General features: G+C 38.8%; 1 protein-coding gene and 1 pseudogene across 1 annotated transcript; both read left to right on the forward strand.

The window, feature by feature from the left end:
• LOC139962738 (uncharacterized) lies at window positions 1-15,245 on the forward strand. Its single transcript, XM_071962989.1, has 12 exons — window positions 1-164; window positions 3,497-3,574; window positions 4,836-4,983; window positions 5,741-5,891; window positions 6,142-6,248; window positions 7,143-7,395; window positions 8,090-8,236; window positions 9,906-10,130; window positions 11,468-11,607; window positions 11,916-12,086; window positions 12,455-12,510; window positions 14,835-15,245. The coding sequence occupies exons 2-12, from the start codon at window positions 3,523-3,525 to the stop codon at window positions 14,990-14,992; spliced, it is 1,608 nt and encodes a 535-aa protein (XP_071819090.1). The 5' UTR covers window positions 1-164; window positions 3,497-3,522; the 3' UTR covers window positions 14,993-15,245.
• On the forward strand, window positions 9,486-9,579 carry LOC139963304 (U2 spliceosomal RNA; annotated as a pseudogene).
• Window positions 15,246-23,126: the final 7,881 nt, after the last annotated feature.

The following is a 23,126-nucleotide window of genomic DNA, read 5'->3' on the forward strand; positions in this document are numbered from 1 at the left end:
GCCGTTTTGCGTTACGTTGTTAGGGAAACGTCACACGCTATAGAGTGCAATTCCTGTGTCTCGAGAGGGGCGGCAAATGGGTTGAAAATGGATATATGAACGCAATCAAAATGGTGGTGTTGATTGTTGGGAAAATATTTTGCTTCACCTACTGACATAATATTGTAAGTAGTCAAAGTATCCTGTCCGGTGATTTGCCACTGCCAAGTTAGCCCACTAGAGCTCCAAGCACAACTTACCTAGGCCTAGCCATAAGGTTAGGCCTAAGAAGAAGATGTATAGTTTGATCGTTACTTTACAGGGCCTAAGCTACGTAGTGTATGTGCGAGGTTGGCCTTTGCGCGAATTTTTTATTATCGAATATTTGGGAGGAACGTGAAGTACACCCCATGCATTGTTAATTTACATGTATGTGACAGTGACAAGGTTAGGGTAACAATGTTAGTAGGCCTAGCCTATTTTTCTAAATAAGTACCGCTTGGCCTAACTCCCCCTAACTTCCCTCCCTAAGTTAGGTTTTTCAACATAAGGCATGTGTCTGCTTGTCAGATCCTAATCTTATTCATCAACATATACCAACATATACTGTCAATTTAGTGTCAGCATGAGCATGCTATAGGCTAGCATAGATGCTATCCACTTCCACACTACACCAGTAACTCTCAGCAATAAGAAATAAAATGAGGCAAAATTTGGTTTATTTCGAAGTATTACTCAGTTTCGAAAAGTAAATAATGACAACAGTTCTAGGCTATATAATTATTGGTCGTGTCTATTGGCACGTGCACGTGCCAATAACAACCGTTGTTACGTTGACGTACCAATAAGCATCGATATTCGTACGAACATGCTTGTGCTTATAGACAGTGACTTTACACACGAAGGCGTGCCAGTAAGGATTGTCATTCGCACGAACGTGTATGTGGTATAAGTAGGCATGTTAGCATGTAGTGATTAGAAAAGCACTGAGTAGGCGGGGAAGGTAAACCATGGCCCCAACCAGTGTTGGGTGTGCACGGTCGATTTGCCCCCCCCCCACTCGCCCCCCCCCCGCTGAAGATTTTGGTCGATGAAAATTTGCTGATTCTCAAAAAATGGTTATCTTTTTCAAAATCAATAGCCAAATCTGTAAAATATGAGAGAAATCAAAGATGTGATCAATTCTGGGAAAATTCAGAGAAATAATTAAAGATTTTGTTGGAATATTTCAGAAAAGATTTTTTGAAAAGATTTGTTGCAAAACTTTCTTAAAATGCATAAGGAATATGATGAATTTAATTCATCTAGTCGCTTGTTTGCTGCTTCAACGGTTTTGGAATCCTTTATTACGAAAATAGAAAATATCCGCAGATATCCTTTGAACATAACCCTGGAAATCCCCATAGTTATCAAATTCCTGTTCCATTGTCATGCACTGCTGTGTTATTGTCCATCGATGTCCTGTTCATCCCTCCCGGCCAGCACATATCAGGACAGTTGATTGGTTACATCAACCACGAGCGCTCATTGGTCAATTTACATGTGTGCTAATAGTCGATGTTATTCGCACGATTACGTTCGTGCGAATAGCCACAACGATAATTATTAGCACCTAATGTGCCCATACTGTCAGAAAGATTTTCCACCAAATTGTTCAAATTCTGTTTTGTCCAATGTCATTTAGTGATGTCATGGGTGGAACTGAAACATTTTTCCTTAGTCAATCTTTGTTATGCCAAGTACGTTGTTTTAGCCAAATAGTTAGGACATGAAATTCCATGGCCACTTACTTTTGGTATAAAGCAAATAAGAGATGAGATGGTTATGATCAACCAATCATATTTGCTGTCACTAGATTGAGATGATTTGACCTAGTTTTGGAAAATTGCAACATCCTTTGTCACCAAGACGATGCCCTTAGATTGCTGAACAACGTAGTTGGAGGTTTAACCCGTTTATTTTGCACACGTGGTGAAAACTATAAAGTAAAAATATCAAAACATTAATATACAAACATTGGTGGGACGACCACATGAATTTGCACAAATTAATAATAACTTAATACAGAATAATATTTCCCCTTATAAATAATGCACAAAAGGAAGAAGGATAACAAATAACATTTGGTAACATGAAACAACATAAGATTGACAATGTTCAATTACATTCAAAATAATAACGCTCAATTTACAATCATTGCCGGCCAAAACTAACCGCATGACAAACTGCGACATACAGGGGCTTACAGTGGCTTTCTTATATACTGCGGCTTTCTGGGGTTTACGGCAGTTTCTGGAGAATGTATAAATATACCAACAAACTGATAACCACTGGAGAATACTCTTCAAAGATGATACCCTAACTCAAGATACTCTAACAAATAAAGTTAAAGTTAAAGTTGAAGGTTTACAGTCTTGTATGAGGCTAATGCCTCCTCACACGACTTTACAACTTAACCCCTGGTCATTGGTAACTTGTGACACCCACACACCAAAGTGTGCACAATTCAATCAATCTCTCCTGGGGCACCACAGTGCACCACAACCACGTGTCCCCCGGGGGACTTCCCATAGGGTGCAGCCACAAACCGGCGCACGCAACTATATTTACAAGTTACCTCGCAGGTCCCCATTTATACACCTGGGTGAAGAGAGGCAATGGAGATAAAGCGCCTTGCCCAAGGACACAACGCAATGATCTGGCCAGGGCTCGAACCTGTAATCCTTAGATCACAAGTCCACTGCCTTAACCACTTGACCACAACGCCCTCTCAAACAAATAAACAAAACAAAAAATATAGAAAAGGGTACAATAATAACAGGTACAAGCTTATATAGCAAAATCACATTGTAAGCAATTCTCAATAATGTGATATTAAAAGAGGTATACAATTAGGATATCTAGCCCTTTAATGCCTATATAAGACCTATATGATACTTACATACTACTTAGGATTTCTGCTACAATAGCACATGTATGCGACGCCACTCTGAACCAGGAGAGGATTGAAGCATGTAACTCACATAACACGTAAGTATGTATAGATTACATAAGTATGCAAAGCAAGGACGCGGGTATAAAAGGTCACATCCTAAATATCATTGGGCAAGGGCAGCGTTGACATTTGCCCGACCTCGACCAAGCGTAAATTTTCCCTTTAACCACGCTAAGGAAAAAACACACATCGGCAACGATGACATCCTTTGAGTTTACTTTTGTGAAAACACAAAAGCCTGTGTAAAAAGCCTGTGTAGGTTAATATGTTGTTTATTAGTTTGAGGGCCTGACGGTTCACTCCTAAAAGGATCTTCTTAAACTGAAATGAAAACAAAGTAACAGATAAAGAAGGGCATCTAGGTAAATTGGACAAACGAGCAATGAAATTAACGAGCATCGAACAGGTTTGTTTTCGTTTCAGTTAGCATTTGAAGAAGATGGAAACGCCAAGCCCTCATTTAAATCTAACATTTAAATCTATTTATTTCCTCCTCTCGGTGATGATCTTGGTGGACATAAGAAAAGGAAGAAGAAAAAAAAACAACCATGCTATCATCCCAAGATGCTCGGCGTGTCATCAGAAATGTTCATTTTCCAGGTAAGTTTGTGTACTGGATGCAGTACTATTAAGATGTATGAGAGTAGATGTGGTCTCCCCATGCATGCAGAATTCAGAGAGGAAATTGTATGACTTAAAGATTCATCAGACAAGATAAAAAAAAAAAAAAACAAGAAGTTGAAATCTTAGTAAATAGGAAGAAGATCAGTTATCATTCAGATTCTGCCGCTGAATGTGGTACTGAAATAATAATATTAATAATAATAATAATAATGATCAGCAGTTATTTTTACGACACTTTAAGCGGCCACAAATTTGGGAGTAACCTGCATGGGCTTATGGATTACAACTTACACGCCGGGTGGCTTCCAATTCAACATTATAACTCAAATTTGGAACCTTTTCAATTTAGAAAGTAATTTGAGATGAAAAAACCATAGATTGCTCTTGAATGAAAACCCTTTTTCTATACTGCGACCTGGCTGGGTATCGAACCCGGAACCTCCCGATTTCTAAGCATAATTGCTTCAAATGCCACCGCCTTTATCAACTCAGCCCAACACCGGTAAATGGAATTGAGTGTACAGTATTTCTGTACCGCCATTGGTGAACAGTATCATCTGGATAAATTTGAAATTATAATTTCAATGTTCCATGCATAATGAAGAATTGTGATAACTTTGGGAAAATTGTTGATTCATCCTTGCATGGGGGAATTCCACGAGACCGAAGGTCCGCGAGACCGAATTTCCGCGAACCGATGGTCCTTGAGACCGATGGTCTATGGATGGTCTATCGATAGGCATAACTAGACATTTTCCATTAGAGGGGCTTCAGAGGGAGGTTGACAATGGGGGCAATACTGTTTAAAGTAGGGTTCGCTTTATCTAATTATTAAGTTATATTGTATTCTAAAATTTCATTTGTGGGGGGGGGGGCGAGGCTTTTGAGAGGGGGGCTTTTGCCCCCTGCAACCCCCTCTGGTTACGCCACTGGTGGAGACCTAATATCAATGCAAGCTGCCCCAGCCCCCTTGCACAAGTCACTGGTGTTCACTATGAAAAGAAATGGCTGTAAACTCTTTTTAATTATATACACGCTTTATCAACGTAATATTACCGGTTGTATTATTTGTCTTATCACTACAGTATTAAAGGCCTAGTAATAGTTTCGGTCTCGCATGGCCTAGTAATAGTTTTGGTCTCACAGACCTTTGGTCTCGTGGACTGTAACCCCTTGCATTTGTGCAATTTGCTATATAAATGTAATAATTTCCTTTATGTCAATGTTTGTATTTTAGGAGACGAAAGACAGGCTCTGAATCAAAAGATTGTACAAGCGTCGGCCACAGCTAGACGAAACATCATTTCACAACATGGACAAACAGAAGAGCAAAGAGTAGCAGCAGCAGTTGAAATACAGAGATTGTGGAGGGGTTTCTGGACCAGGTATTTAACCAAATGTTACTACTACTATTAGTACTTATGTTAGTACTAAGAAGGCTCTGTTTGAAAGCAACTTTATTGAAATTGTACCACATAATTTATCACACCAAGCATATAAATATGTAAATGCAAAAAAAAAAAAATTGTTATACCTGTTGAAATAAGTGTCATATTGCAGAGGTTTTTGAATATCTCAAGAATGTCTGTTACTTCTTTTTAAACAAATCTCTCGACTAGCAATAACAGGCTAGGCCTATGTATCCTTTCATAGAAGATAACACCTTGGTCTAAGGTTAGGCTATTAATAATCGTATATGATTGGCACATCATCTTGAGTGAGAAGAAAACATAGGGTGGTGCATTTAGAATACTGGCACTAGTATACACAAGGGAATTTGATAGATAGTATGATAAAAATCTACCATCAATTTATCAAGTTGCTTTCATTTTTGTACCATGTTGACCTCATGGTTGAACTTGATCCCCGGCCAGAATATACAGTCATTTGTCTATCCTTGTATTTTTTCATTCTTTTTATTCTGTGAATTGATGGATGCAGATGAAATGTGTTGTATTGAGTCAATTAACTGGATATTTGTGAGTATCGCAGCGATAGGTACTTAGATTTGGGTTATTCAATATTTTAACAGTCAGTGTAATCACCCGACATGAAAATCAGGAATTTATGATGTGTTAGAAATGCTGTGGTATGTTGTAAATAATATCTGTCTGTATCTTTGTTATTTTTGCTTTGGCACAGGCTGCGTCTGGCCAGCATATTACGATCACCTTCGCACCAACAAAAGTGTGGTAATCTGGTTGGTCCAAAGCCCCCTCCGGTCACTCCCAGCCCCAGTTCTCATCATCCCTTGGATGTTAAGCTTAGTGGTTCAAGAATTGCTCAACCAGAGGTGAGAAGCCAAGCTATATTATTCTCTTCGAGTAATATTGCAGATTTTTTGTTTTTCTTCGTTGTTTATTAAATATTTGACTTTACTGTCTAATAACTGTTTCTAGTTTCAGCAAGTACAAAAAGCAAAGAGATGCACCAAGTTGCATTATAATAAATACAACCATTGATTGCTAGTGATTCTCTAGTAGATAGATCTCTGTGGTTCCCTGTCTCCTGCAGTTACTGACTTTTGGTTCATCTCTTCACAGTCATTCAATAGTATTCCTGCAAAGTCGGCCAGAAAACGTCTCCTACATTTGCGTTACCAAAGTTACCTGGAAAAGGCGGCAAAGCATGGCTCGTCCGAAGTTATATCGTGAGTGACGATCTTTTCAAGGGACTTCATTCTTTTCATTTCATTTATTTGTTTCTTCACATTATAAATACAGAGAAGTTAACTATGTGACAAGACATATCAACAACGGGGAAAATTGTGAAAGGAAACACTCCAAAAGAGCCAGAGGGCTTGTCTAGTAGAGCACTCCCATAAGTAAAAAGAGAGAACAATATTAGAAAACAGTAACACTTATATCCACCCACCCACACACCAACCAAATACGTAAAACCCACCCACCCACCACCCCACCACCCACAATACATGTATATATACACATATGCATGCATACACAATTGAATACAAATACACACACGCATATATATATATATATATATATATATATATATATATATATATAAGTTCATGCATATACATACATATATATACACTGTACACCTGTGTTTATATAAACATGTATGCTTACTTACACAAGCTGCTGTGTTTCGTTAGAGTTATGATGCTTCCTCTTATGTAAGAGCTTCAGCACAATTAACATTAGTTTCTTCAAGAAGAAATATCATAAACCCTTGACTGTACACCTCCAGCAAGGTTTTCCAGTTTTGCCCAAAATGATAAAATCTTGATTAATAGAGCTACTAAATAATGTTTTTTTTAACTACTGTCATAGAATCAAAAGAGCATGTCAACATTTAGCATCGATTTCCCAGATACTCACATAGTTCACTGCAAAGTAACTAATTTTACAATAGTATTTTGACATGCAGCAAGTGAGCTGCTGTAAATGAAAAACTGCGATTTGAGCAGAACCGGCTCCCATCCCATTGGAACCCAAAATTTGCGTGACAATGAGAACTCACATGAAAAAACAAAGAAAATTAATTCAAAATTTGTAACTTCCTGTTATGTTTACAGTTACGAAGAATTCTGCGCCCACTATATCCAAAACTGGTGGTCTAAAATCCGAAGGAAAGAAAGAGGTAGCCATGATTCTGTAAAGTTAGCAACCACGTCCGCTGTCCAGTCCGTCTCCGTGGTGATATCTCCTAGCGCAGCAGCGAGTCCGTCCTCAAAACCGAACCGCCAACCGAAGACGAAGGTACGAGAAGGTCCCCTTCAGCAAGGAGAAGCAGCGCGTTTGATTCAGAGATCCTGGAGAAGACACATCGTAAGTTCATTCTACTCTTGTTTGAGCCAAAGTAATACCCTAAGGCTGCTGAATATTGAAGTGTAAATTGTTGAGGACGAGTTTTAAAATTAAGAAAAGAAAAAACAAAACATGCACACTATGGAAAGCCGTTATTTCAAGCGTAATCACAAACAATAGTGCATTGATATGTTCTAGTTGTAATGTTCTCCCCAAGCGTTTGGATATTTCATTTTATTTTTATTTCACCTTTTTTTTGGGCTACTTATTAACTTTTTTTTTCTTGTTTATATTATTGTATATCGTGTTGCTAAGGACGAAAGCCATTTTCATTGATCACGACTTCGGAGACATCACATGTACAGCTGCACTGCAAGAGGAAATATATATTTATTACCTCTACGTACAGTAAGAGCAAGTGATGGATGAATAAATATGCCCTAAAAAAAATTTTAAAAATTTTAAATTAAAAAAAGTAAGTGAATTGTTGAGACAGTGAGTCTCTTCCCAAACAGTGTTACTGTCTCTGGGTTTTAGAAACTTTGTAACCAGCTGCTGATGAAATATTTTTTCTCTTGTTTTTCTTCCCCTAAGATAATTTTTTTTTTAGATCATCTTCTTTTCATCCCATCTCTGTTGTATTGTTTGCAAGATGCAAATACCGCCCCACAAACTGTCGCTTCTTTTGCTCGATGTCATTTTCCATCTCTCACAGGACATCCAGGTGTATCGATACTATCGTGACTTGATCAACTTCAGATGTTGCGGCGACCCTGCCCTGATGCTCCGCTGCATCAACCCGAGGGAATCCAAATTGCTGGACCCGGCTGCAGGCATCCACATCAAGTTCAGATTAGCAGGTGTAAGTCCATCTCATGTATTTACCGTCTCATCACAACGACATATATATATTCAATTATTCAAATATTATATATATTCATATATTCATGTATTCATATCATATATATATTAATATATACATATATATCAATATTCATGGGCCACAAAATGTAATGGTGGTTGTTGTTCTTCTTTAGTGGTCTTGTATGGTGAAATTTGAACAAACCCTGGACATTTCAAATGGTCAAGTGTGCCATAATGGACTAATATGCCATTAGTACACAAAATAGGAACAACGCCGAGCAAATAGTGCCTCAAATCGAAGGGAAAAATGAAATGGTCCGCGTCCGGAATGTTTCATAGCTTGATGAGTCGCTAAATGTGGTGCTGCAATGAAAATTTGCTTCTCTGTAATTATATGTAATTTAGATCTTCCTGCAAGCAGGAACTCGCGAAGAAGCCATCATTGGCTTATCAAAGCCACAAGCTGACCGAAGTCAGTCTATTAGATTCATATTAAACATCCATGATTATGAATTGTCAATTGTCAACAACTCTGTAACGAGACGACATACATTAATCTTGGGGTGACTCGAACTCGGGACCTTAGGATTGAAAGGCACCGGCCTTAACCAATGAGCTAACACTCCTTCTTGGACGTAATCTGCCAGTAATTACAGTAATCTGCCAAACATGGAGCCCTGTAGAATACCCAATGTTCCTATTTGTTATCTTAGAAGTTTTAGAGATTGTTAACTCTGTTTCTCCAGTAAACTGTTCAGTGGTACTTTCTAAGCAGGGAACAGACTATAAAACTCTTTAATGTTAATTGAACAGTATAAGATATTACTGTTAAAGTCACCACTGTTAACTGAGGACGGCACACAAGTACAGTTGGGTTTGTGAGATGTCCCAGTGTTTTGAGATATCACATCTGTAAGACATTCTCCTTTTGAGGTTATCTGTGTTTACAAAGTTTTAGTCTTAATTGCTTCAAAGAATGTATTTTTGCTTTTGTTCTTACTGACTGCACTGTAAAGTCATAGAAAAATGTGTTCCCTATCTGACAGTGAACTTCCTGATACATTCCCAATAACCAAAATCATTTGCAAAACTTTTTTTTAAATGTTTTTAAATCTGATGTCATTTATGTCACTCAATGCCTCTCTTTGTTCAGCATGTATATAAGTTTATGTTTTAGTAAAAATATGGCGATATTTAGTTGTCTCTCTTCTTTTCCTGTTTGCTCAAGTGTAAAACAGAGCATATATATTCCTTTTGGCCTTTTGGCTAAGATCATGTGTAGTATCTGTTCTTTCAGGGAATGGTGATACACACCTGACGATGATCACACAGTCACAGTTCCGATGCAAGGGGACTGGGGTTAGAAGCGGATCAGTCGTTCAGTAGTTTGGTTTTCGTGCCCAGGTTCTCTCCTGGGCGACTTTTTCTTAAAAAGTATATTCCTTTTGGCTAAGATCATGTGTAGTGTCTTTTCCCTTTCGAGGGGAATGATGATACACATCTGACGATGATCACACAGTCACAGTCTCGATGCAAGGGGACCGGGGTTGAGAGCGGATCAGTCGTTCGGTAGTTTGGTTTTCGTGCCCAGTTTCTTTCCTGGGTGTCTTTTCTTTAAAAAAAAATATATTCATTTTGTTGCATTTTGTTTATATTTTGTTTGACAGACAAAGTTCCCTCCAAACATATATTACAAGATCTTCACCCATCGGAATATTGTCGACATGTGCGCGAACAGTCCTAAAGACTACACAGATGCGAGAGCTAAGAGGAAAGCAGCCAGGGATGTACACAATAGACGAGGAGAGAAAGAGAAAGAGAAGAAAGATGAAGCTAGGACAGGGTGGTACCAAAGAATAGAAAACAATGGATGGAGACTGGTGTCAGATAGGGTGAGATATCCTGGGACGTGTTTACACTGTCACCTTTTAAGTTACTGTATGTAATTTAAGTTTGAGGGATCTTCTTCAAAGGCTAACTGAAATGAAAACGAACTAAGATCTACACATTCAACAATGGGAAGCCCCAAAAACAACTTTTGAACCTTTATTACCCCCAAAAAGAGCAAGATTTTGCCCTAGGGCTCTTGAAGGGAGATGTTTGCCATCAGCATCATTATCACATTTTTTTACTAGTGATGCTTGTAGGTTTTTGTTCTGACATCTGATACATTGTCCTTGTAGTTATTGTTTTTGCTCTTTCTAACCATGTAAAAATTGTCCCCATTCGACGTTTTCTTCTTGTAGAAATCTGGTTTTCAAATTCACCAGTTTCACACCAAAAGTACCGTTTGTTTGAACGCATCAATATGGTAATTAAAGTAGTGCTGGCATATAGGCGAAACAGGCGACTTGAAGTTAGCACTCCCAATTCCGCAGCAAATACACTCTCACATGTACACGCACGTGTGATTGCCTATTATATAAAACGCGACGTATATAGCCTACTGTACCATGCCCAGTTGGTATACGTATAGCGTTGCACATAATATACTCTCACACTCAAACCACAGTTCATAAACTGTTCTTCGAACTCGCTGAACTCACAGATCAAATTTACAGTAAAAGGAAACTTGAAAAGTATTCGGAACACCAAAAGATGAAACTTGGCGGAATCGATGTCAGAGCAGAATGTAGTACCGAGAAGCTTAGGCTTCGCAGAACTGTCCGATTGTAACGTTAGAGTAGCCTACATGCCAACATTCTTCGCATTGGAGCTGGATAGCGCGATGTATAAAGAACGAAGAGTATGCTGTTAAATTTTATCTTGTATTACACAAAGACCACGTAACCACCGATCTACTACATATATGGCGGCTTAAAGAGTTTTTGAAAACATATCTAATTTATAAGAAATTTCACCGAAAATTAAGTAAGAAATTTATCTGTATACAAACGCTGTTTTTGTTGTGATTACTGTAGGTACTGTGCGAAGCGTGGGTTATGTCGCAATCTGCATTAGCATAGATGACGTCAAGTTCAGTACTGTTCAATCTTATTGGAAATGTCCATCCTTAACGATTAAAAAATCGTTTCTCTGTCAAACGCAACATTAGGGTTCTCATACTTTGACAACATGTTTGGAAAATTATTTATCAATTTTTAAGGTAACTTCTTTGGGCCACCAGACAATCCTTTTCAGTTTCTTTCTAGCTGATTCTGAAAGATGATGCTATAATGATATTCATTTATTTAATTTATTAATTTTTGTGTGTGTGTGTTCCCTATAGCTCATTCTAAAAGCTGACCAGGATCCAGTCACTTGGGAGTCGTCCAAGAAAACGCAAGAGTTCCATCATTCCAAGCTGAAGAGGAAAGTTGACGTTGAGAGGAAGAAGAGGCGGAGAAAGTTGGAGTGGATGCAGAAGATGTGAGTGTGAACAAAACGAGGAGAAACCCTAATTTTTTCCTTTTGCTTACTACATGTATTCAATTTGGCATACATATTTAACTATGGTTTAGTTTACTTTCATTAGATGGCTTCTGGTGTGATTAACTTTTGAAGGGTTTGCAATGTCCCAACATGTTGATATTTTCAAACAACGCAATTGCAACATAAATGTCTGGTATCTTAAGCTGAAAACTGAGTAGATAAGTATGCCTTGATACATTTATTACAATTTTTTTTATATAGGGATGTATTTCATAATTTGACGTCATCATGATCTTGTATCGCAGGTACCAAGAAGGAAAGACAGAGAGCAATACTAGAGGGAGACATACAGGATTGTTAGTAGAGGGCGCTGCATCGGGTATGTTAGCTGTCATGGATGAGATAGGACCGGATGCTGTGGAAGACTGGGAAGTGGATGAACTTTTAGAATGGACCAATGGCCTTAACTTTGATGAGTATGTCATGTTTACTTCAAAGCAGCTTAACATCTTGACGATACCCGCATAGTGCACAGACATATATTGTATGGACGTTGTACACACAGGCAGCAGGGGTGTGCTCAGGAATATTTTGAGTCCCAGTTGGATTTGTGCGATAGTGTGATCCACGTCCTGGGGGTGGGGTCTCAGGGGTGGGGGTGCCCCTCCCCTATGGAAAATGTTTGCAAATGAAGTATGCTTAGATGGCAAATGGTGCTATCTTCTTCCTATTCTGGTGCAAAATTCTCTGCCACCTCTCACCATGTTATGTTCCTGTATAATTCAAGCCCTGTTCATATTTCAACGTTTAGCTTACGTTTCTCGTCTCCTTTTGATATCCACAGCTATCTCACAGATTGGCAGGCAATAGCAACCAGTGCCAGCTCTGAGAAGTTAGCAGGTAGGGAATTAGTAAGACCCTCAGACTTAATCATTGGAGCACAAATAGCTTCAACTACACCTCAGCACACTTTAATATGGTCATTGATATAAGTAGCAACAACCCATAGATACTGGAATGGGAATTGACTATGTCAACAACACCTCAGCACACTTAAATATGATCATTGATATAAATAGAAACAACCCATAGCTACTGGAATGGGAATTGACTATGTCAACTACACCTCAGCACACTTTAATATGGTCATTGATATAAAAAGCAACAACCCATAGATACTGGAATGGGAATTGACTATGTCAACTACACCTCAGCACACTTTAATATGGTCATTGATATAAATAGCAACAACCCATAGATACTGGAATGGGAATTGACTATGTCAACTACATCTCAGCACACTTTAATATGGTCATTGATATAAATAGGAACAACCCATAGCTACTGGAATGGGAATTGACTATGTCAACATACCTCAGCACACTTAAATATGGTCATTGATATAAGTAGCAACAACCCATAGCTACTGGAATGGGAATTGACTATGTCAACTACACCTCAGCACACTTTAATATGGTCATTGATATAAGTAGCAACACCCCATAGATACTGGAATGGGAATTGACTATGTCAACACACCTCAGCACACTTAAATATGGTCATTGATATAAATAGCAACAACCCATAGCTAGGAATTGACTATGTCAAATTACACCTCAGCACACTTTAATATGGTCATTGATATAAATAGAAACAACCCATAGCTACTGGAATGGGAATTGACTATGTCAACACACCTTAGCACACTTTAATATGGTCATTGATATAAATAGCAACAACCCATAGCTAGGAATTGACTATGTCAAATTACACCTCAGCACACTTTAATATGGTCAATGATATAAATAGAAACAACCCATAGCTACTGGAATGGGAATTGACTATGTCAACACACCTTAGCACACTTTAATATGGTCATTGATATAAATAGCAACAACCCATAGCTAGGAATTGACTATGTCAAATTACACCTCAGCACACTTTAATATGGTCATTGATGTAAATAGAAACAACCCATAGCTACTGGAATGGGAATTGACTATGTCAACTACACCTCAGCACACTTTAATATGGTCATTGATATAAATAGCAACAACCCATAGCTAGGAATTGACTATGTCAAATTACACCTCAGCACACTTTAATATGGTCATTGATATAAATAGAAACAACCCATAGCTACTGGAATGGGAATTGACTATGTCAACACACCTTAGCACACTTTAATATGGTCATTGATATAAATAGCAACAACCCATAGCTAGGAATTGACTATGTCAAATTACACCTCAGCACACTTTAATATGGTCATTGATATAAATAGCAACAACCATAGCTACTGGAATGGGAATTGACTATGTCAACATACCTTAGCACACTTTAATATGGTCATTGACATAAGTAGCAACAACCCACAGCTACTGGAATGGGAATTGACTATGTCAACACACCTCAGCACACTTTAATATGGTCATTAATATAAGTAGCAACAACCCATAGCTACTGGAATGGGAATTGACTATGTCAACACACCTCAGATATAAGTAGCAACACCCATTAGATACTGGAATGGGGATCTTCAGCATTTATGTAGAGGGCTCTGTCATATATGTCCTAACAGAGCAGTATGTATGAACGCTCAAAGCTTAAAACTCTGAATTATAGAATGTGCAGGTACATTGCCCAGAGAGTGTCCGTCAGAGATTCCTGAAAGGAATGCTCAGTGAGTTTAGAGACTGCAGCTTGTCAAGTTATGTGGAACTAGATAGGGTGGATATGACAGTACCCTCTGTTAATTTAGGGCATGGCTGGAGATCCCCCCCTTGTTTTCCATTTTTTCATTTTTTGGGGGGGAGGGGGGGTTTAAAGAGTTGCAGGAAGGCACAGTGGCATAATAAGGTAAATGGCAGAGGTGGCACTTGGGCATCAATGATTTCAAATCCTGAGACACTTAAGAAGCATTTTTTTTTTTTTTTTTGATGGATAATCACAAAGAAGATCTATCACAGACATGAATTGTTTATAAAAAAATAATGTATCCTGTCAATGAAATGATTTACATTATGTTTGGTTCTATATAAGTAAATTGTCCATTGGAGTCTGCAATTAATTTATCCCCGTACATCCATAACTAATTAAAGGCAACTATATCAAATCGGTTGAAAACAAGTGAGGTCTCTTAACTGAACTTTAACTTTTTAAATAAATTGATTCAAAACACATTTTTTTTTTTGGTTCTTTCATTTTTCTTTTATACTTCACAGGAGATAACTTGAAGTTTGATACCACCCTGCCCGACCCATTTGAATTTACTCTGTCTGTCGACACACCAACATTGATGGCAGCATCTCCCTTGCACCCAGGTTCTGGTAAACGAGCACCTATGCCAACCCCCATGAGAAACCCTGTGGTGGTCCCCTGACACTTTACTGGCAAAAAGAAATAATCTTTAATAACTTTGAGGATTCTAAGCATTTGGGATTCGAAAGCCAAGATTTTGATGGCCTAAGGAAGTTTTTGTCACTAAATACAGACCTGTATCGTCTTTCATACTCTCCTTGTGTTTCGCTTTGGTGAAAAATCCAAATTAGCATTGTAAGTTACCTGAAATACTATGTCATATTGAGAGGAGGTTTACATAAAACGAGGAAATGACATTTATTTTCTTACCTTTACAAATTTAGTGATAGTATAAATCTACCGAGAGGGAAGTTTGGAGAAAAATCAAGATGTTTTGAGCCATTTTTCTTTCTTTCTTCTTATTCTTTCTTTCTTTCCTCTTCTTTACTTTATGTATTTCCAGTATTTATATAAAACTAGCAAAGCCTTGCTTTAAGAGGTATCTTCTAATATCAGTATGATATACCCACAAAATCTTCACTATCAGCCTTGATCCATAGTTTGATAAATTGGATCATTGGATCAAATTGGATATGTGAGATGGAATGACCTAAGCTTGGAGATGCTGGTAAAAGGCTACAACTTTCCCTCGTCATTTGCTGATATGATCGTTTACAAATGAGCGAGGGGAACATCCATGGCTTTGGTTTATGATTGGTTTATAGTTTAATACTTGGAAGGTAGGCTACTGGGGTAAAGGGCTAGGGCTGGAACTTTCTTCTTTGTCGTTGGTATTCTTTCTAAATAAAATAAAACTGTTAGCAAACTGCTTATCTACTAGAGAGCCTGTGTAAGAGAATGTGTGAAAGTAAGTTGGCCTGACAATTCGATCCTAGCAGGATCTTCTTCAGAGGCTAAATGACAAGTACAGTAACAGAAGGGACAAAAACACGCACAGAATACAGACAGGTTAATGAGCATGGTGAACACAAAGACATATTCTTTCTATATTCTTTCTCAACGGGTAATCGTTGCCAGTGATGGTGAAAGCAATCAACTTTGTGAAATGGAAAGCTCAGGCATTTGCAGGGATCTAAAAGGCACGAATTTCTCATCAGATGCAGCTTTTCTGCTTGAACAATGAAGCCATGATGCAACAATGACCAGACCACCTTGTTCTTGTTCAAGGCCACTCTGCGTTTTCTAGCTTAGATCTTGTTGCAACTGTGTCCCTATAGTGAAAAGTTCTTTGAGTACACTCTGACCCCGTCCTAGACACTTTTGTGGATGGATTCTTCGCTTTGAATATGTTGGTTGAAAGAGTATTCATTCTTTTATAGACTTGTACTGAGAAACAAATAAAACCTCAATAACTTTCAACCAGGTATATGCACCAGTTACAAAGTATGGGGTTTCTTTTTTCTTTTTTTTTCAAGAGGAAATGAAATCAGAGACCAATATAATAAAAGTGTAGAAAATTTATGTTTCCTTTTGTAAAAGCTTTGTATAAATATGCTAAGAGTGAAGTAAGATAAGAATGAAATTTAAAGAGTTTACCCTTCTTCTTCTTTGTCTTAGTATGTTTTGTTTGTCTTTGGTTTGAGCTGAAAGATGTTATCAATCAGAAAGGTAACTGGATATGATAGTTTTTATACAGATGTTGCGAAATTTCTGTGACTGGAATAAGGAATATTTTCGACGGCGACATTTCACCATGTTGAATTTTGTGAATAATTCCTGATGCCTGAAGATGGAAAACAATAAAAAAGATACATAGCTTGTCTAATTATAATTGAGGAAAGACTGAATCAAATTTATTGAAAAATCCCTTAGATGTGACCTGTGTTTTTATTGAGAACTACCCAATTCACCGATGTATAGCAAATTATTTGAACGGCAGAGCCGTGTAGGAATACAGACTTCCGAGTTGTAGGTTTCCAATGTGAGCACGGTGAAGCAGGATTCATTAATTATGGGCCAAAAATGAAAGTTTTAACATTTCTGTCAGGATACATATAACTGATTCCCAGCACCCTGAAGACGCTTCTCTCTATAAAAAAAAATGGCATTCAATCAACTTTTAAGTCTTTAAATTTGATATGAAATGACGTCGATATATGGTTCTTAAATTTTCCACAAAAATGTGCGTTATTATGTTGCTTTATCTTATCGAAGGGAATCAGAAGGGCGCCATCCATCGTAGGTACGATTTTCAAATTTGGGCCAATAATTAAAGTTCTCAAATTTCTGTCAGGATACATATAACAGATTCCCAGCACCCAGAAGCAAAAAGAAAGTGACATTCGACGAAGTTTTAGTCTTTTAAATTTGAGAAGAAGTTTCGTCAATATATGGTTTTTGGTTTCAATGATAATCGTAACCTAACTAGTCATGCAGACGGATTTGTACGTGTGTGTGTGTGTGTGACGCCTTACTTGTAAACACGATATCTCAAGAAGGGAACCTTGACCAATTTCATATGTCGTGTGTAGGGAGACTACATGAAGTTAATGGAGCTTATTGTTTTTGGAGGAGGTCAAAGGTCATTTGGGGTCACCAGCAAAGGTCAAATTGTGAAAACCTTGTAAATACGATATCTCAAGAAGGGCATCTTAGTCCGGTCTCATATTTAGTATGTATACTTGTGACACGTTAAGTATAAAAAGCCTTTTGGTTTTTGTGGATGTCCAAGGTCATTTGTAGTCGACAGAGATAAAATTGTGGAACCTAGTTTTATAATCTATCGTATCCCCCTCCGGCAAGCCAATTAGATAACATGTGCTACGGCTTCAATGTGCCATACACTAACAACGGTAGGGTAAAATGGGTTCGTTAAAACTAAAATGTGAAAGGAAAAGTGTTTCATGTCAGGATACCAATACACTTAAGGTGACCAAACCTCTCCTAAATTATTTGTACAAAGTCGCGCTAATCGAGAAGCGGTTCAAAGTAGCAGTGAGGAACTGTATAGGCTTAGGACTCTCGCACACCTAGCGAGTCTTTTGTATATACCTAAAGTAGCCTACTAGAGGAGCCCTAATGTAACAGAACTGAGCCAAGTTATCTTCGAAGGTATTTTTGCAGATGTTTTATTTTTAATTGTTTGAGACACTACACTATTTTAAAGTTTCATATCTTTGGGGATATTTTGCCAACGTCGTAACGTAAAAAGATAGAAGCTAATATCTTGCACTTAGTATACTGACACTGCTAAAATTGAGGGCGTTTTTCAGTTTGTGTTCAACTTGCAATAATCCGGTGTTACCTTACTAAATTTACCAAAGGATAGCTCATATCCATTACAAGTTTACAAAGTATGTGTATTCACTGATAATTAAACTTCCACAAGTAGATCAGTTTCACTGAAAAGTTTGAATTTCATGTTGAGAATAATGCTAGATTACAAACCAATCACAAATTGTTTATTATTTGAAATCCTTCAGGGGGACTCGCGTGTATACATGAGACGTTATATAAATCCATTATCTGATAGGATTTAGTTATCGTGAGAGGGATCTATTTCGGAGTCTGTTCAAGTTACTATCGACGAATACTGTTCTCAGACTATTACAGGGATAGGGGAGGTGGGGGAGGGAAAAGGGTTATGTGCCTTCATGATGCAGCTGGTAATACATCATTACAACATGTAGCCCATAAAATATTCACTTTTTGTTTACTATGGTTTATATTTAACCATTATTGTAAATTGACGCCTTAATTATAAAAATAGATGGCGCTCGTTTTGAATGATCAACAATGTACACATACGTACTTGTCAAAGGATATAAAGTTATAATAAGAACAATCAAAATTAAATGACATTTCACCTGCATATGACATGAAAATAGGAAAATGGTTAATGTTAAATCGTCGTCATCTGAAATATTCGCGCAAATGAGGCAACTTCTAACAAAGTATTATATGCAACCTCAGTGGCGTCGCCAAGGGGGGGGGCCAGGGGGGGCACGTGCCCCCCCTGGAAAACCTAGTGCCCCCCGAGTGCCCCCCCATCTGAGATTTGGGTTGGTAAAAAAAAATATATATATTTTTTATATTCAACTCCCATCATCTGAGTTGGTTTTTCATAAGGACAAAGAAGCACAGTAATTCGTATTTTCTTCAAATGAGCTGCGAAAATATGAAAAAGTTTTTCCTTGAACGTCGGGTATCGAAGTCGTAACCCGCGCCATCACAACAGGTGTCGATATTTACATTGAATGTGTCAGTGCTCACGCCATACCAGCGGATATACACGTCCGCTTCGCGAGCTACATGACTGTGAGAAGGGAGGGTACTGCAATATGTTGCCTTGGTCTGAGGTTGACAGGTTAGGAGCTGACGAAATGTGAGAATGTGAGGGTCCGCAGGCACCAAACTTGCCTATATTTGTGGACCCATATATTAACCCTGTTGTGTAGGGGCTGCAGAGGTCATTTGAGGTCAGATGCTTGTAGGAACAAATGGCGAATGTTCACACCTGCATACTGAGCCATACTCGATGTGTGAACTTTGGATTGCATGGTGAGATCCCTGATAGGAGCCAATAATGATGCTGGAACCTATTACATCTTAATAGATAATGTGCGAAAACGAGAAGGACAAGAAAGGAGTCGGGGGTCATGCACACATTAATTCAACAAATGTAGGTTCTATTGATAGGGTTAGGCATAATATCGACAGCATATGGTTCATATCCTCTGCAAAATTCTGCGCCTTGTTAAAATCATTACCGCAAAAATAGCAATTTCTGGAGATATCTTCAGATCGAATTTAGCATCAAATGTGGCAGCATTTTGCATCCAGCTCATCCTCCGTATGCGTAAATTTTCCAAAGGGGAGGGGGGCAGTGGCGGAACCGGGGACTTGGGGGGCTCAGCCCTCCCCCCCCCCCTCAATGAAAAAGTTGAGGGGGCAAATGCATGATAAGCCCCCTCAATATTTACCAAGGCCCCGAAACGTGCATCTGCCCATTTTTCAATGCATACTTGTCGATCTGTCCGATGCACACGTCCCCTGGCTATAGACCACATTGTCACCCCAACCGCGTCTTCACGCCCTGTGAAAAGTGGAAGCAGTGAGTGTGAGTACCGGTAAGCGCAACACAACTTCGTCTTAGGCCAGTGGCTTGCTTCATTTCAGCCAGTTCTCCAACATCCCCTTACTACACTCAAAAACGTCTTTGCGAGTACACTACGAGTAATAGCTACTCTCTTAAAACACCATCGAATATACAAATTACAATGTTTTTACAGACTTTTACGTGCAATCTGAGAAAATGCAGGCTTGAGACCCATATTTTAGGGCTAGGTATTCGCAGCATAAAACACTCGGGAAGTGCCGTCTCCGGCCATCTGGGGGTTTGAAAAACCCCAAATTTTCTTGTACGCTCCGCGCCAACCGATGGTGGCGCTCCGCTTAGATAGTCTCTACACATTAGCCCCCCCCCCCCAATAATTTTCCCGTTCCGCCGCGCCTGGAAGGGAACCCCCTCCCCCGTATCCACCTAAGTGCCCCCCCCATCAAATGCTGGTGCCCCCCCTGTGCCCCCCCCAGACCGAAAAGTCTGGTGACGCCACTGTGCAACCTCTCCTCTGACTTTTTCTCTTTTTTCATCTTAAGTTGATTTTATTATCGTCGTCAATGTCATACATTACAACCAAAACTATGAATTGTATTGACGATTTCCTGACGAAAGAGCAATATACTTTATAAGTATATATAACTAGATACGTACTTTATTTACAGACTCGATAGGAAAATATTTCCAGAACCCTTTTTCCATGAATCCTTGGAATTATTTGTAAAAGATAAGATTTTTTTCTTGTCCTGCGAATGAATCATTCCTGAAGTTTTATCTGGGTATAATGTGACTTCTATGGATCAATAATAACAAGAGGATCAATTTGCTTCAAAGACATGTGATAACTTTCACCAATTTGACAACGTCCGTTAACATGAAAATTATAATATTGTCCAGTAAAGAGACACATCCTTCCTCACCGGCATTGTCTACAGACTCAACCAGAGTTGTTATTGTCGCACTATTGATGAGGCTTCCTAATATTTACATATGTCGGACCCGGGCCATATGGGTATAATGTTACTTTTATTGATCAATAATAACAAGAAGATAAAATTTCTCCCAATATATGTGATAACCATCACCAATTAGACGATTGATAAGTTTTCCTAATATTTACATCTGTCGCACCCGGACCATCGTCCTCCATGCTTGGTCCCTGTCATCGTCTCTGTCTACGTCATCACCATCGCTTTTACAACATCAGTAGCATGAAGGCTAGTAGGCTACAACACTCAGATATACCAGGCTTTCGGTTATAATCGCGTGACCATATCTCCCATCGAGTTGGTATAGAATATTATCCAGGTTTGTAGTAGAAGCATACGATCATGATTTACAGGTGTGTATTCGATTGTTGCTGTTTATAATTAATTCTTGATTTACCGTCTCCTACGTTATCCTGTCTTTGTCTCTGTCGCTGAATATTCATGGTCTTGGTCACCTACCGTACAAGTCCAGTTGGTTCAGCACATGTGTTATGTTAAGACATTCCATGTTGAAGACTCACCTCCTCATACGATGGATCATCTTGTTTCTTCTTTATTCCTATTATTTCGTGTTCGTAATCATGACGTATTATAGAAGAGCTACCAGTCGCCATGGCAACACCGACGTCACTCCTGCCACTTATTTGATTTACACGTTGAGGGTTGGGCTCAAGATATCCGTCTTCCTCCTCACCTTGTTTTGAATTTGATGCAGGATGTCCTTTCAGCTGAAATTCACTGTCCTCTTTTTTCATCTCCTGTCTCTCTTTCCTTTTGAATCGACTTTTATGACAAAGAAGAACTGTAATGACAATTGCTAGTATTATCACAACAACAGATAAAAGAATGCTAGCAATTGTACTAATGTTCACTACTGGTGTCTTATTAGATTTAGTCATTGGTTCCTCCGTAATATCTTTCTGTACCGGGGATGGTGTTGCTGTTGGTGTAGTTTCCGAAGGTCCGATGGTTACATCCTTCTGATAGGTAGTTTTAGTAGAAGGAGACGATGCTTTTGTGGATAATCTTATCGGTGTTGATGTTGCTGGAACGGTCGCTGTTGATGTTGCTGGAACGGTCGCTGGTTGCTGGGTTGGAGTTTGAGGTGTGGGGTTAGTTGGCCTTGGCGTTACAGTAACGGGTCCAACAGAACATGGTATTGTTCCAGCAATGGCTGGTAAGGGGTGTGAACACTCGTATACTGTGTCATCGTCATCAGCAGTGAATGGACCAACGACAGCTATTAGTATACCTTTAACAAAACCTGAACTTTGAGTCACTGTAGAATTATTTAAAGGAACGGGATTCGGTTCAATCTTCTTTTGCCATGTATAATCATATGGTGTGAATCCACCTGAAGGGAGACTCCATATAAAGTAGCAATATAGAGTTAAGCTTTCACCTTCATTCACATTTAATGTTTCACTGCTTTGTGGACAGAATGTCCCAGACCCTGATCGGACATCCAATGTCAGGCTTGTCACAGTCGAAGGGCCATCACCAGTCACCAGACACTGGTATATTCCACCGTGGAATGTCTGTACATGTGTAATCCTCACCTCTATAGACTTATTCAACGTAGTTATCACAGGGAGCTGCTACTCTAGTAGCAGCTCCCTGGTTATCAGGAAATTGTCTTGACTGTCGCTGATTATGCCTGATTGATTGACGATTAAAAATTGAGGATTATTAAACTCAGGAGCAGAACATGTCATCACGATATCTGATTCATCAACCAGTACGACTCTGTTTAAGTCACAGTCGTTTATTTCGAAAACAACGCACTCTGCTGGAGTAAATACTGCTATAAAATAACATGAAACTAATGCAAACACAGTGACATCCATGCTGGAAATGTTGACGTCGGAGTGGCATGAAAAAGAAATCGTTGGTAAGTTTGCGATAGTTTCCCACTCACTTGAACCTGGCGTATACTATACCCATATGCTGTATGCGGTGATTCTGCTCAACGTCACAAGTAGTACGGAGTCGTTAAGCTATTCTCGTTTGTACAGGTCCACGCAGAACTGTTTTGACTTCCCCTAACGTTTATATACGTTAGGCAAACAAGGCTGAATGAATCTGAAAGATTGAAAGCCCGATTTTAGAATGAACTTCAGGGGCGGATCCAGGGGGGGGGGGGCCGA

The sequence above is a fragment of the Apostichopus japonicus genome, chromosome 21, assembly GCF_037975245.1.
Source record: "Apostichopus japonicus isolate 1M-3 chromosome 21, ASM3797524v1, whole genome shotgun sequence".
In the NCBI taxonomy this organism is placed as follows: Eukaryota; Metazoa; Echinodermata; class Holothuroidea; order Aspidochirotida; family Stichopodidae; genus Apostichopus; species Apostichopus japonicus.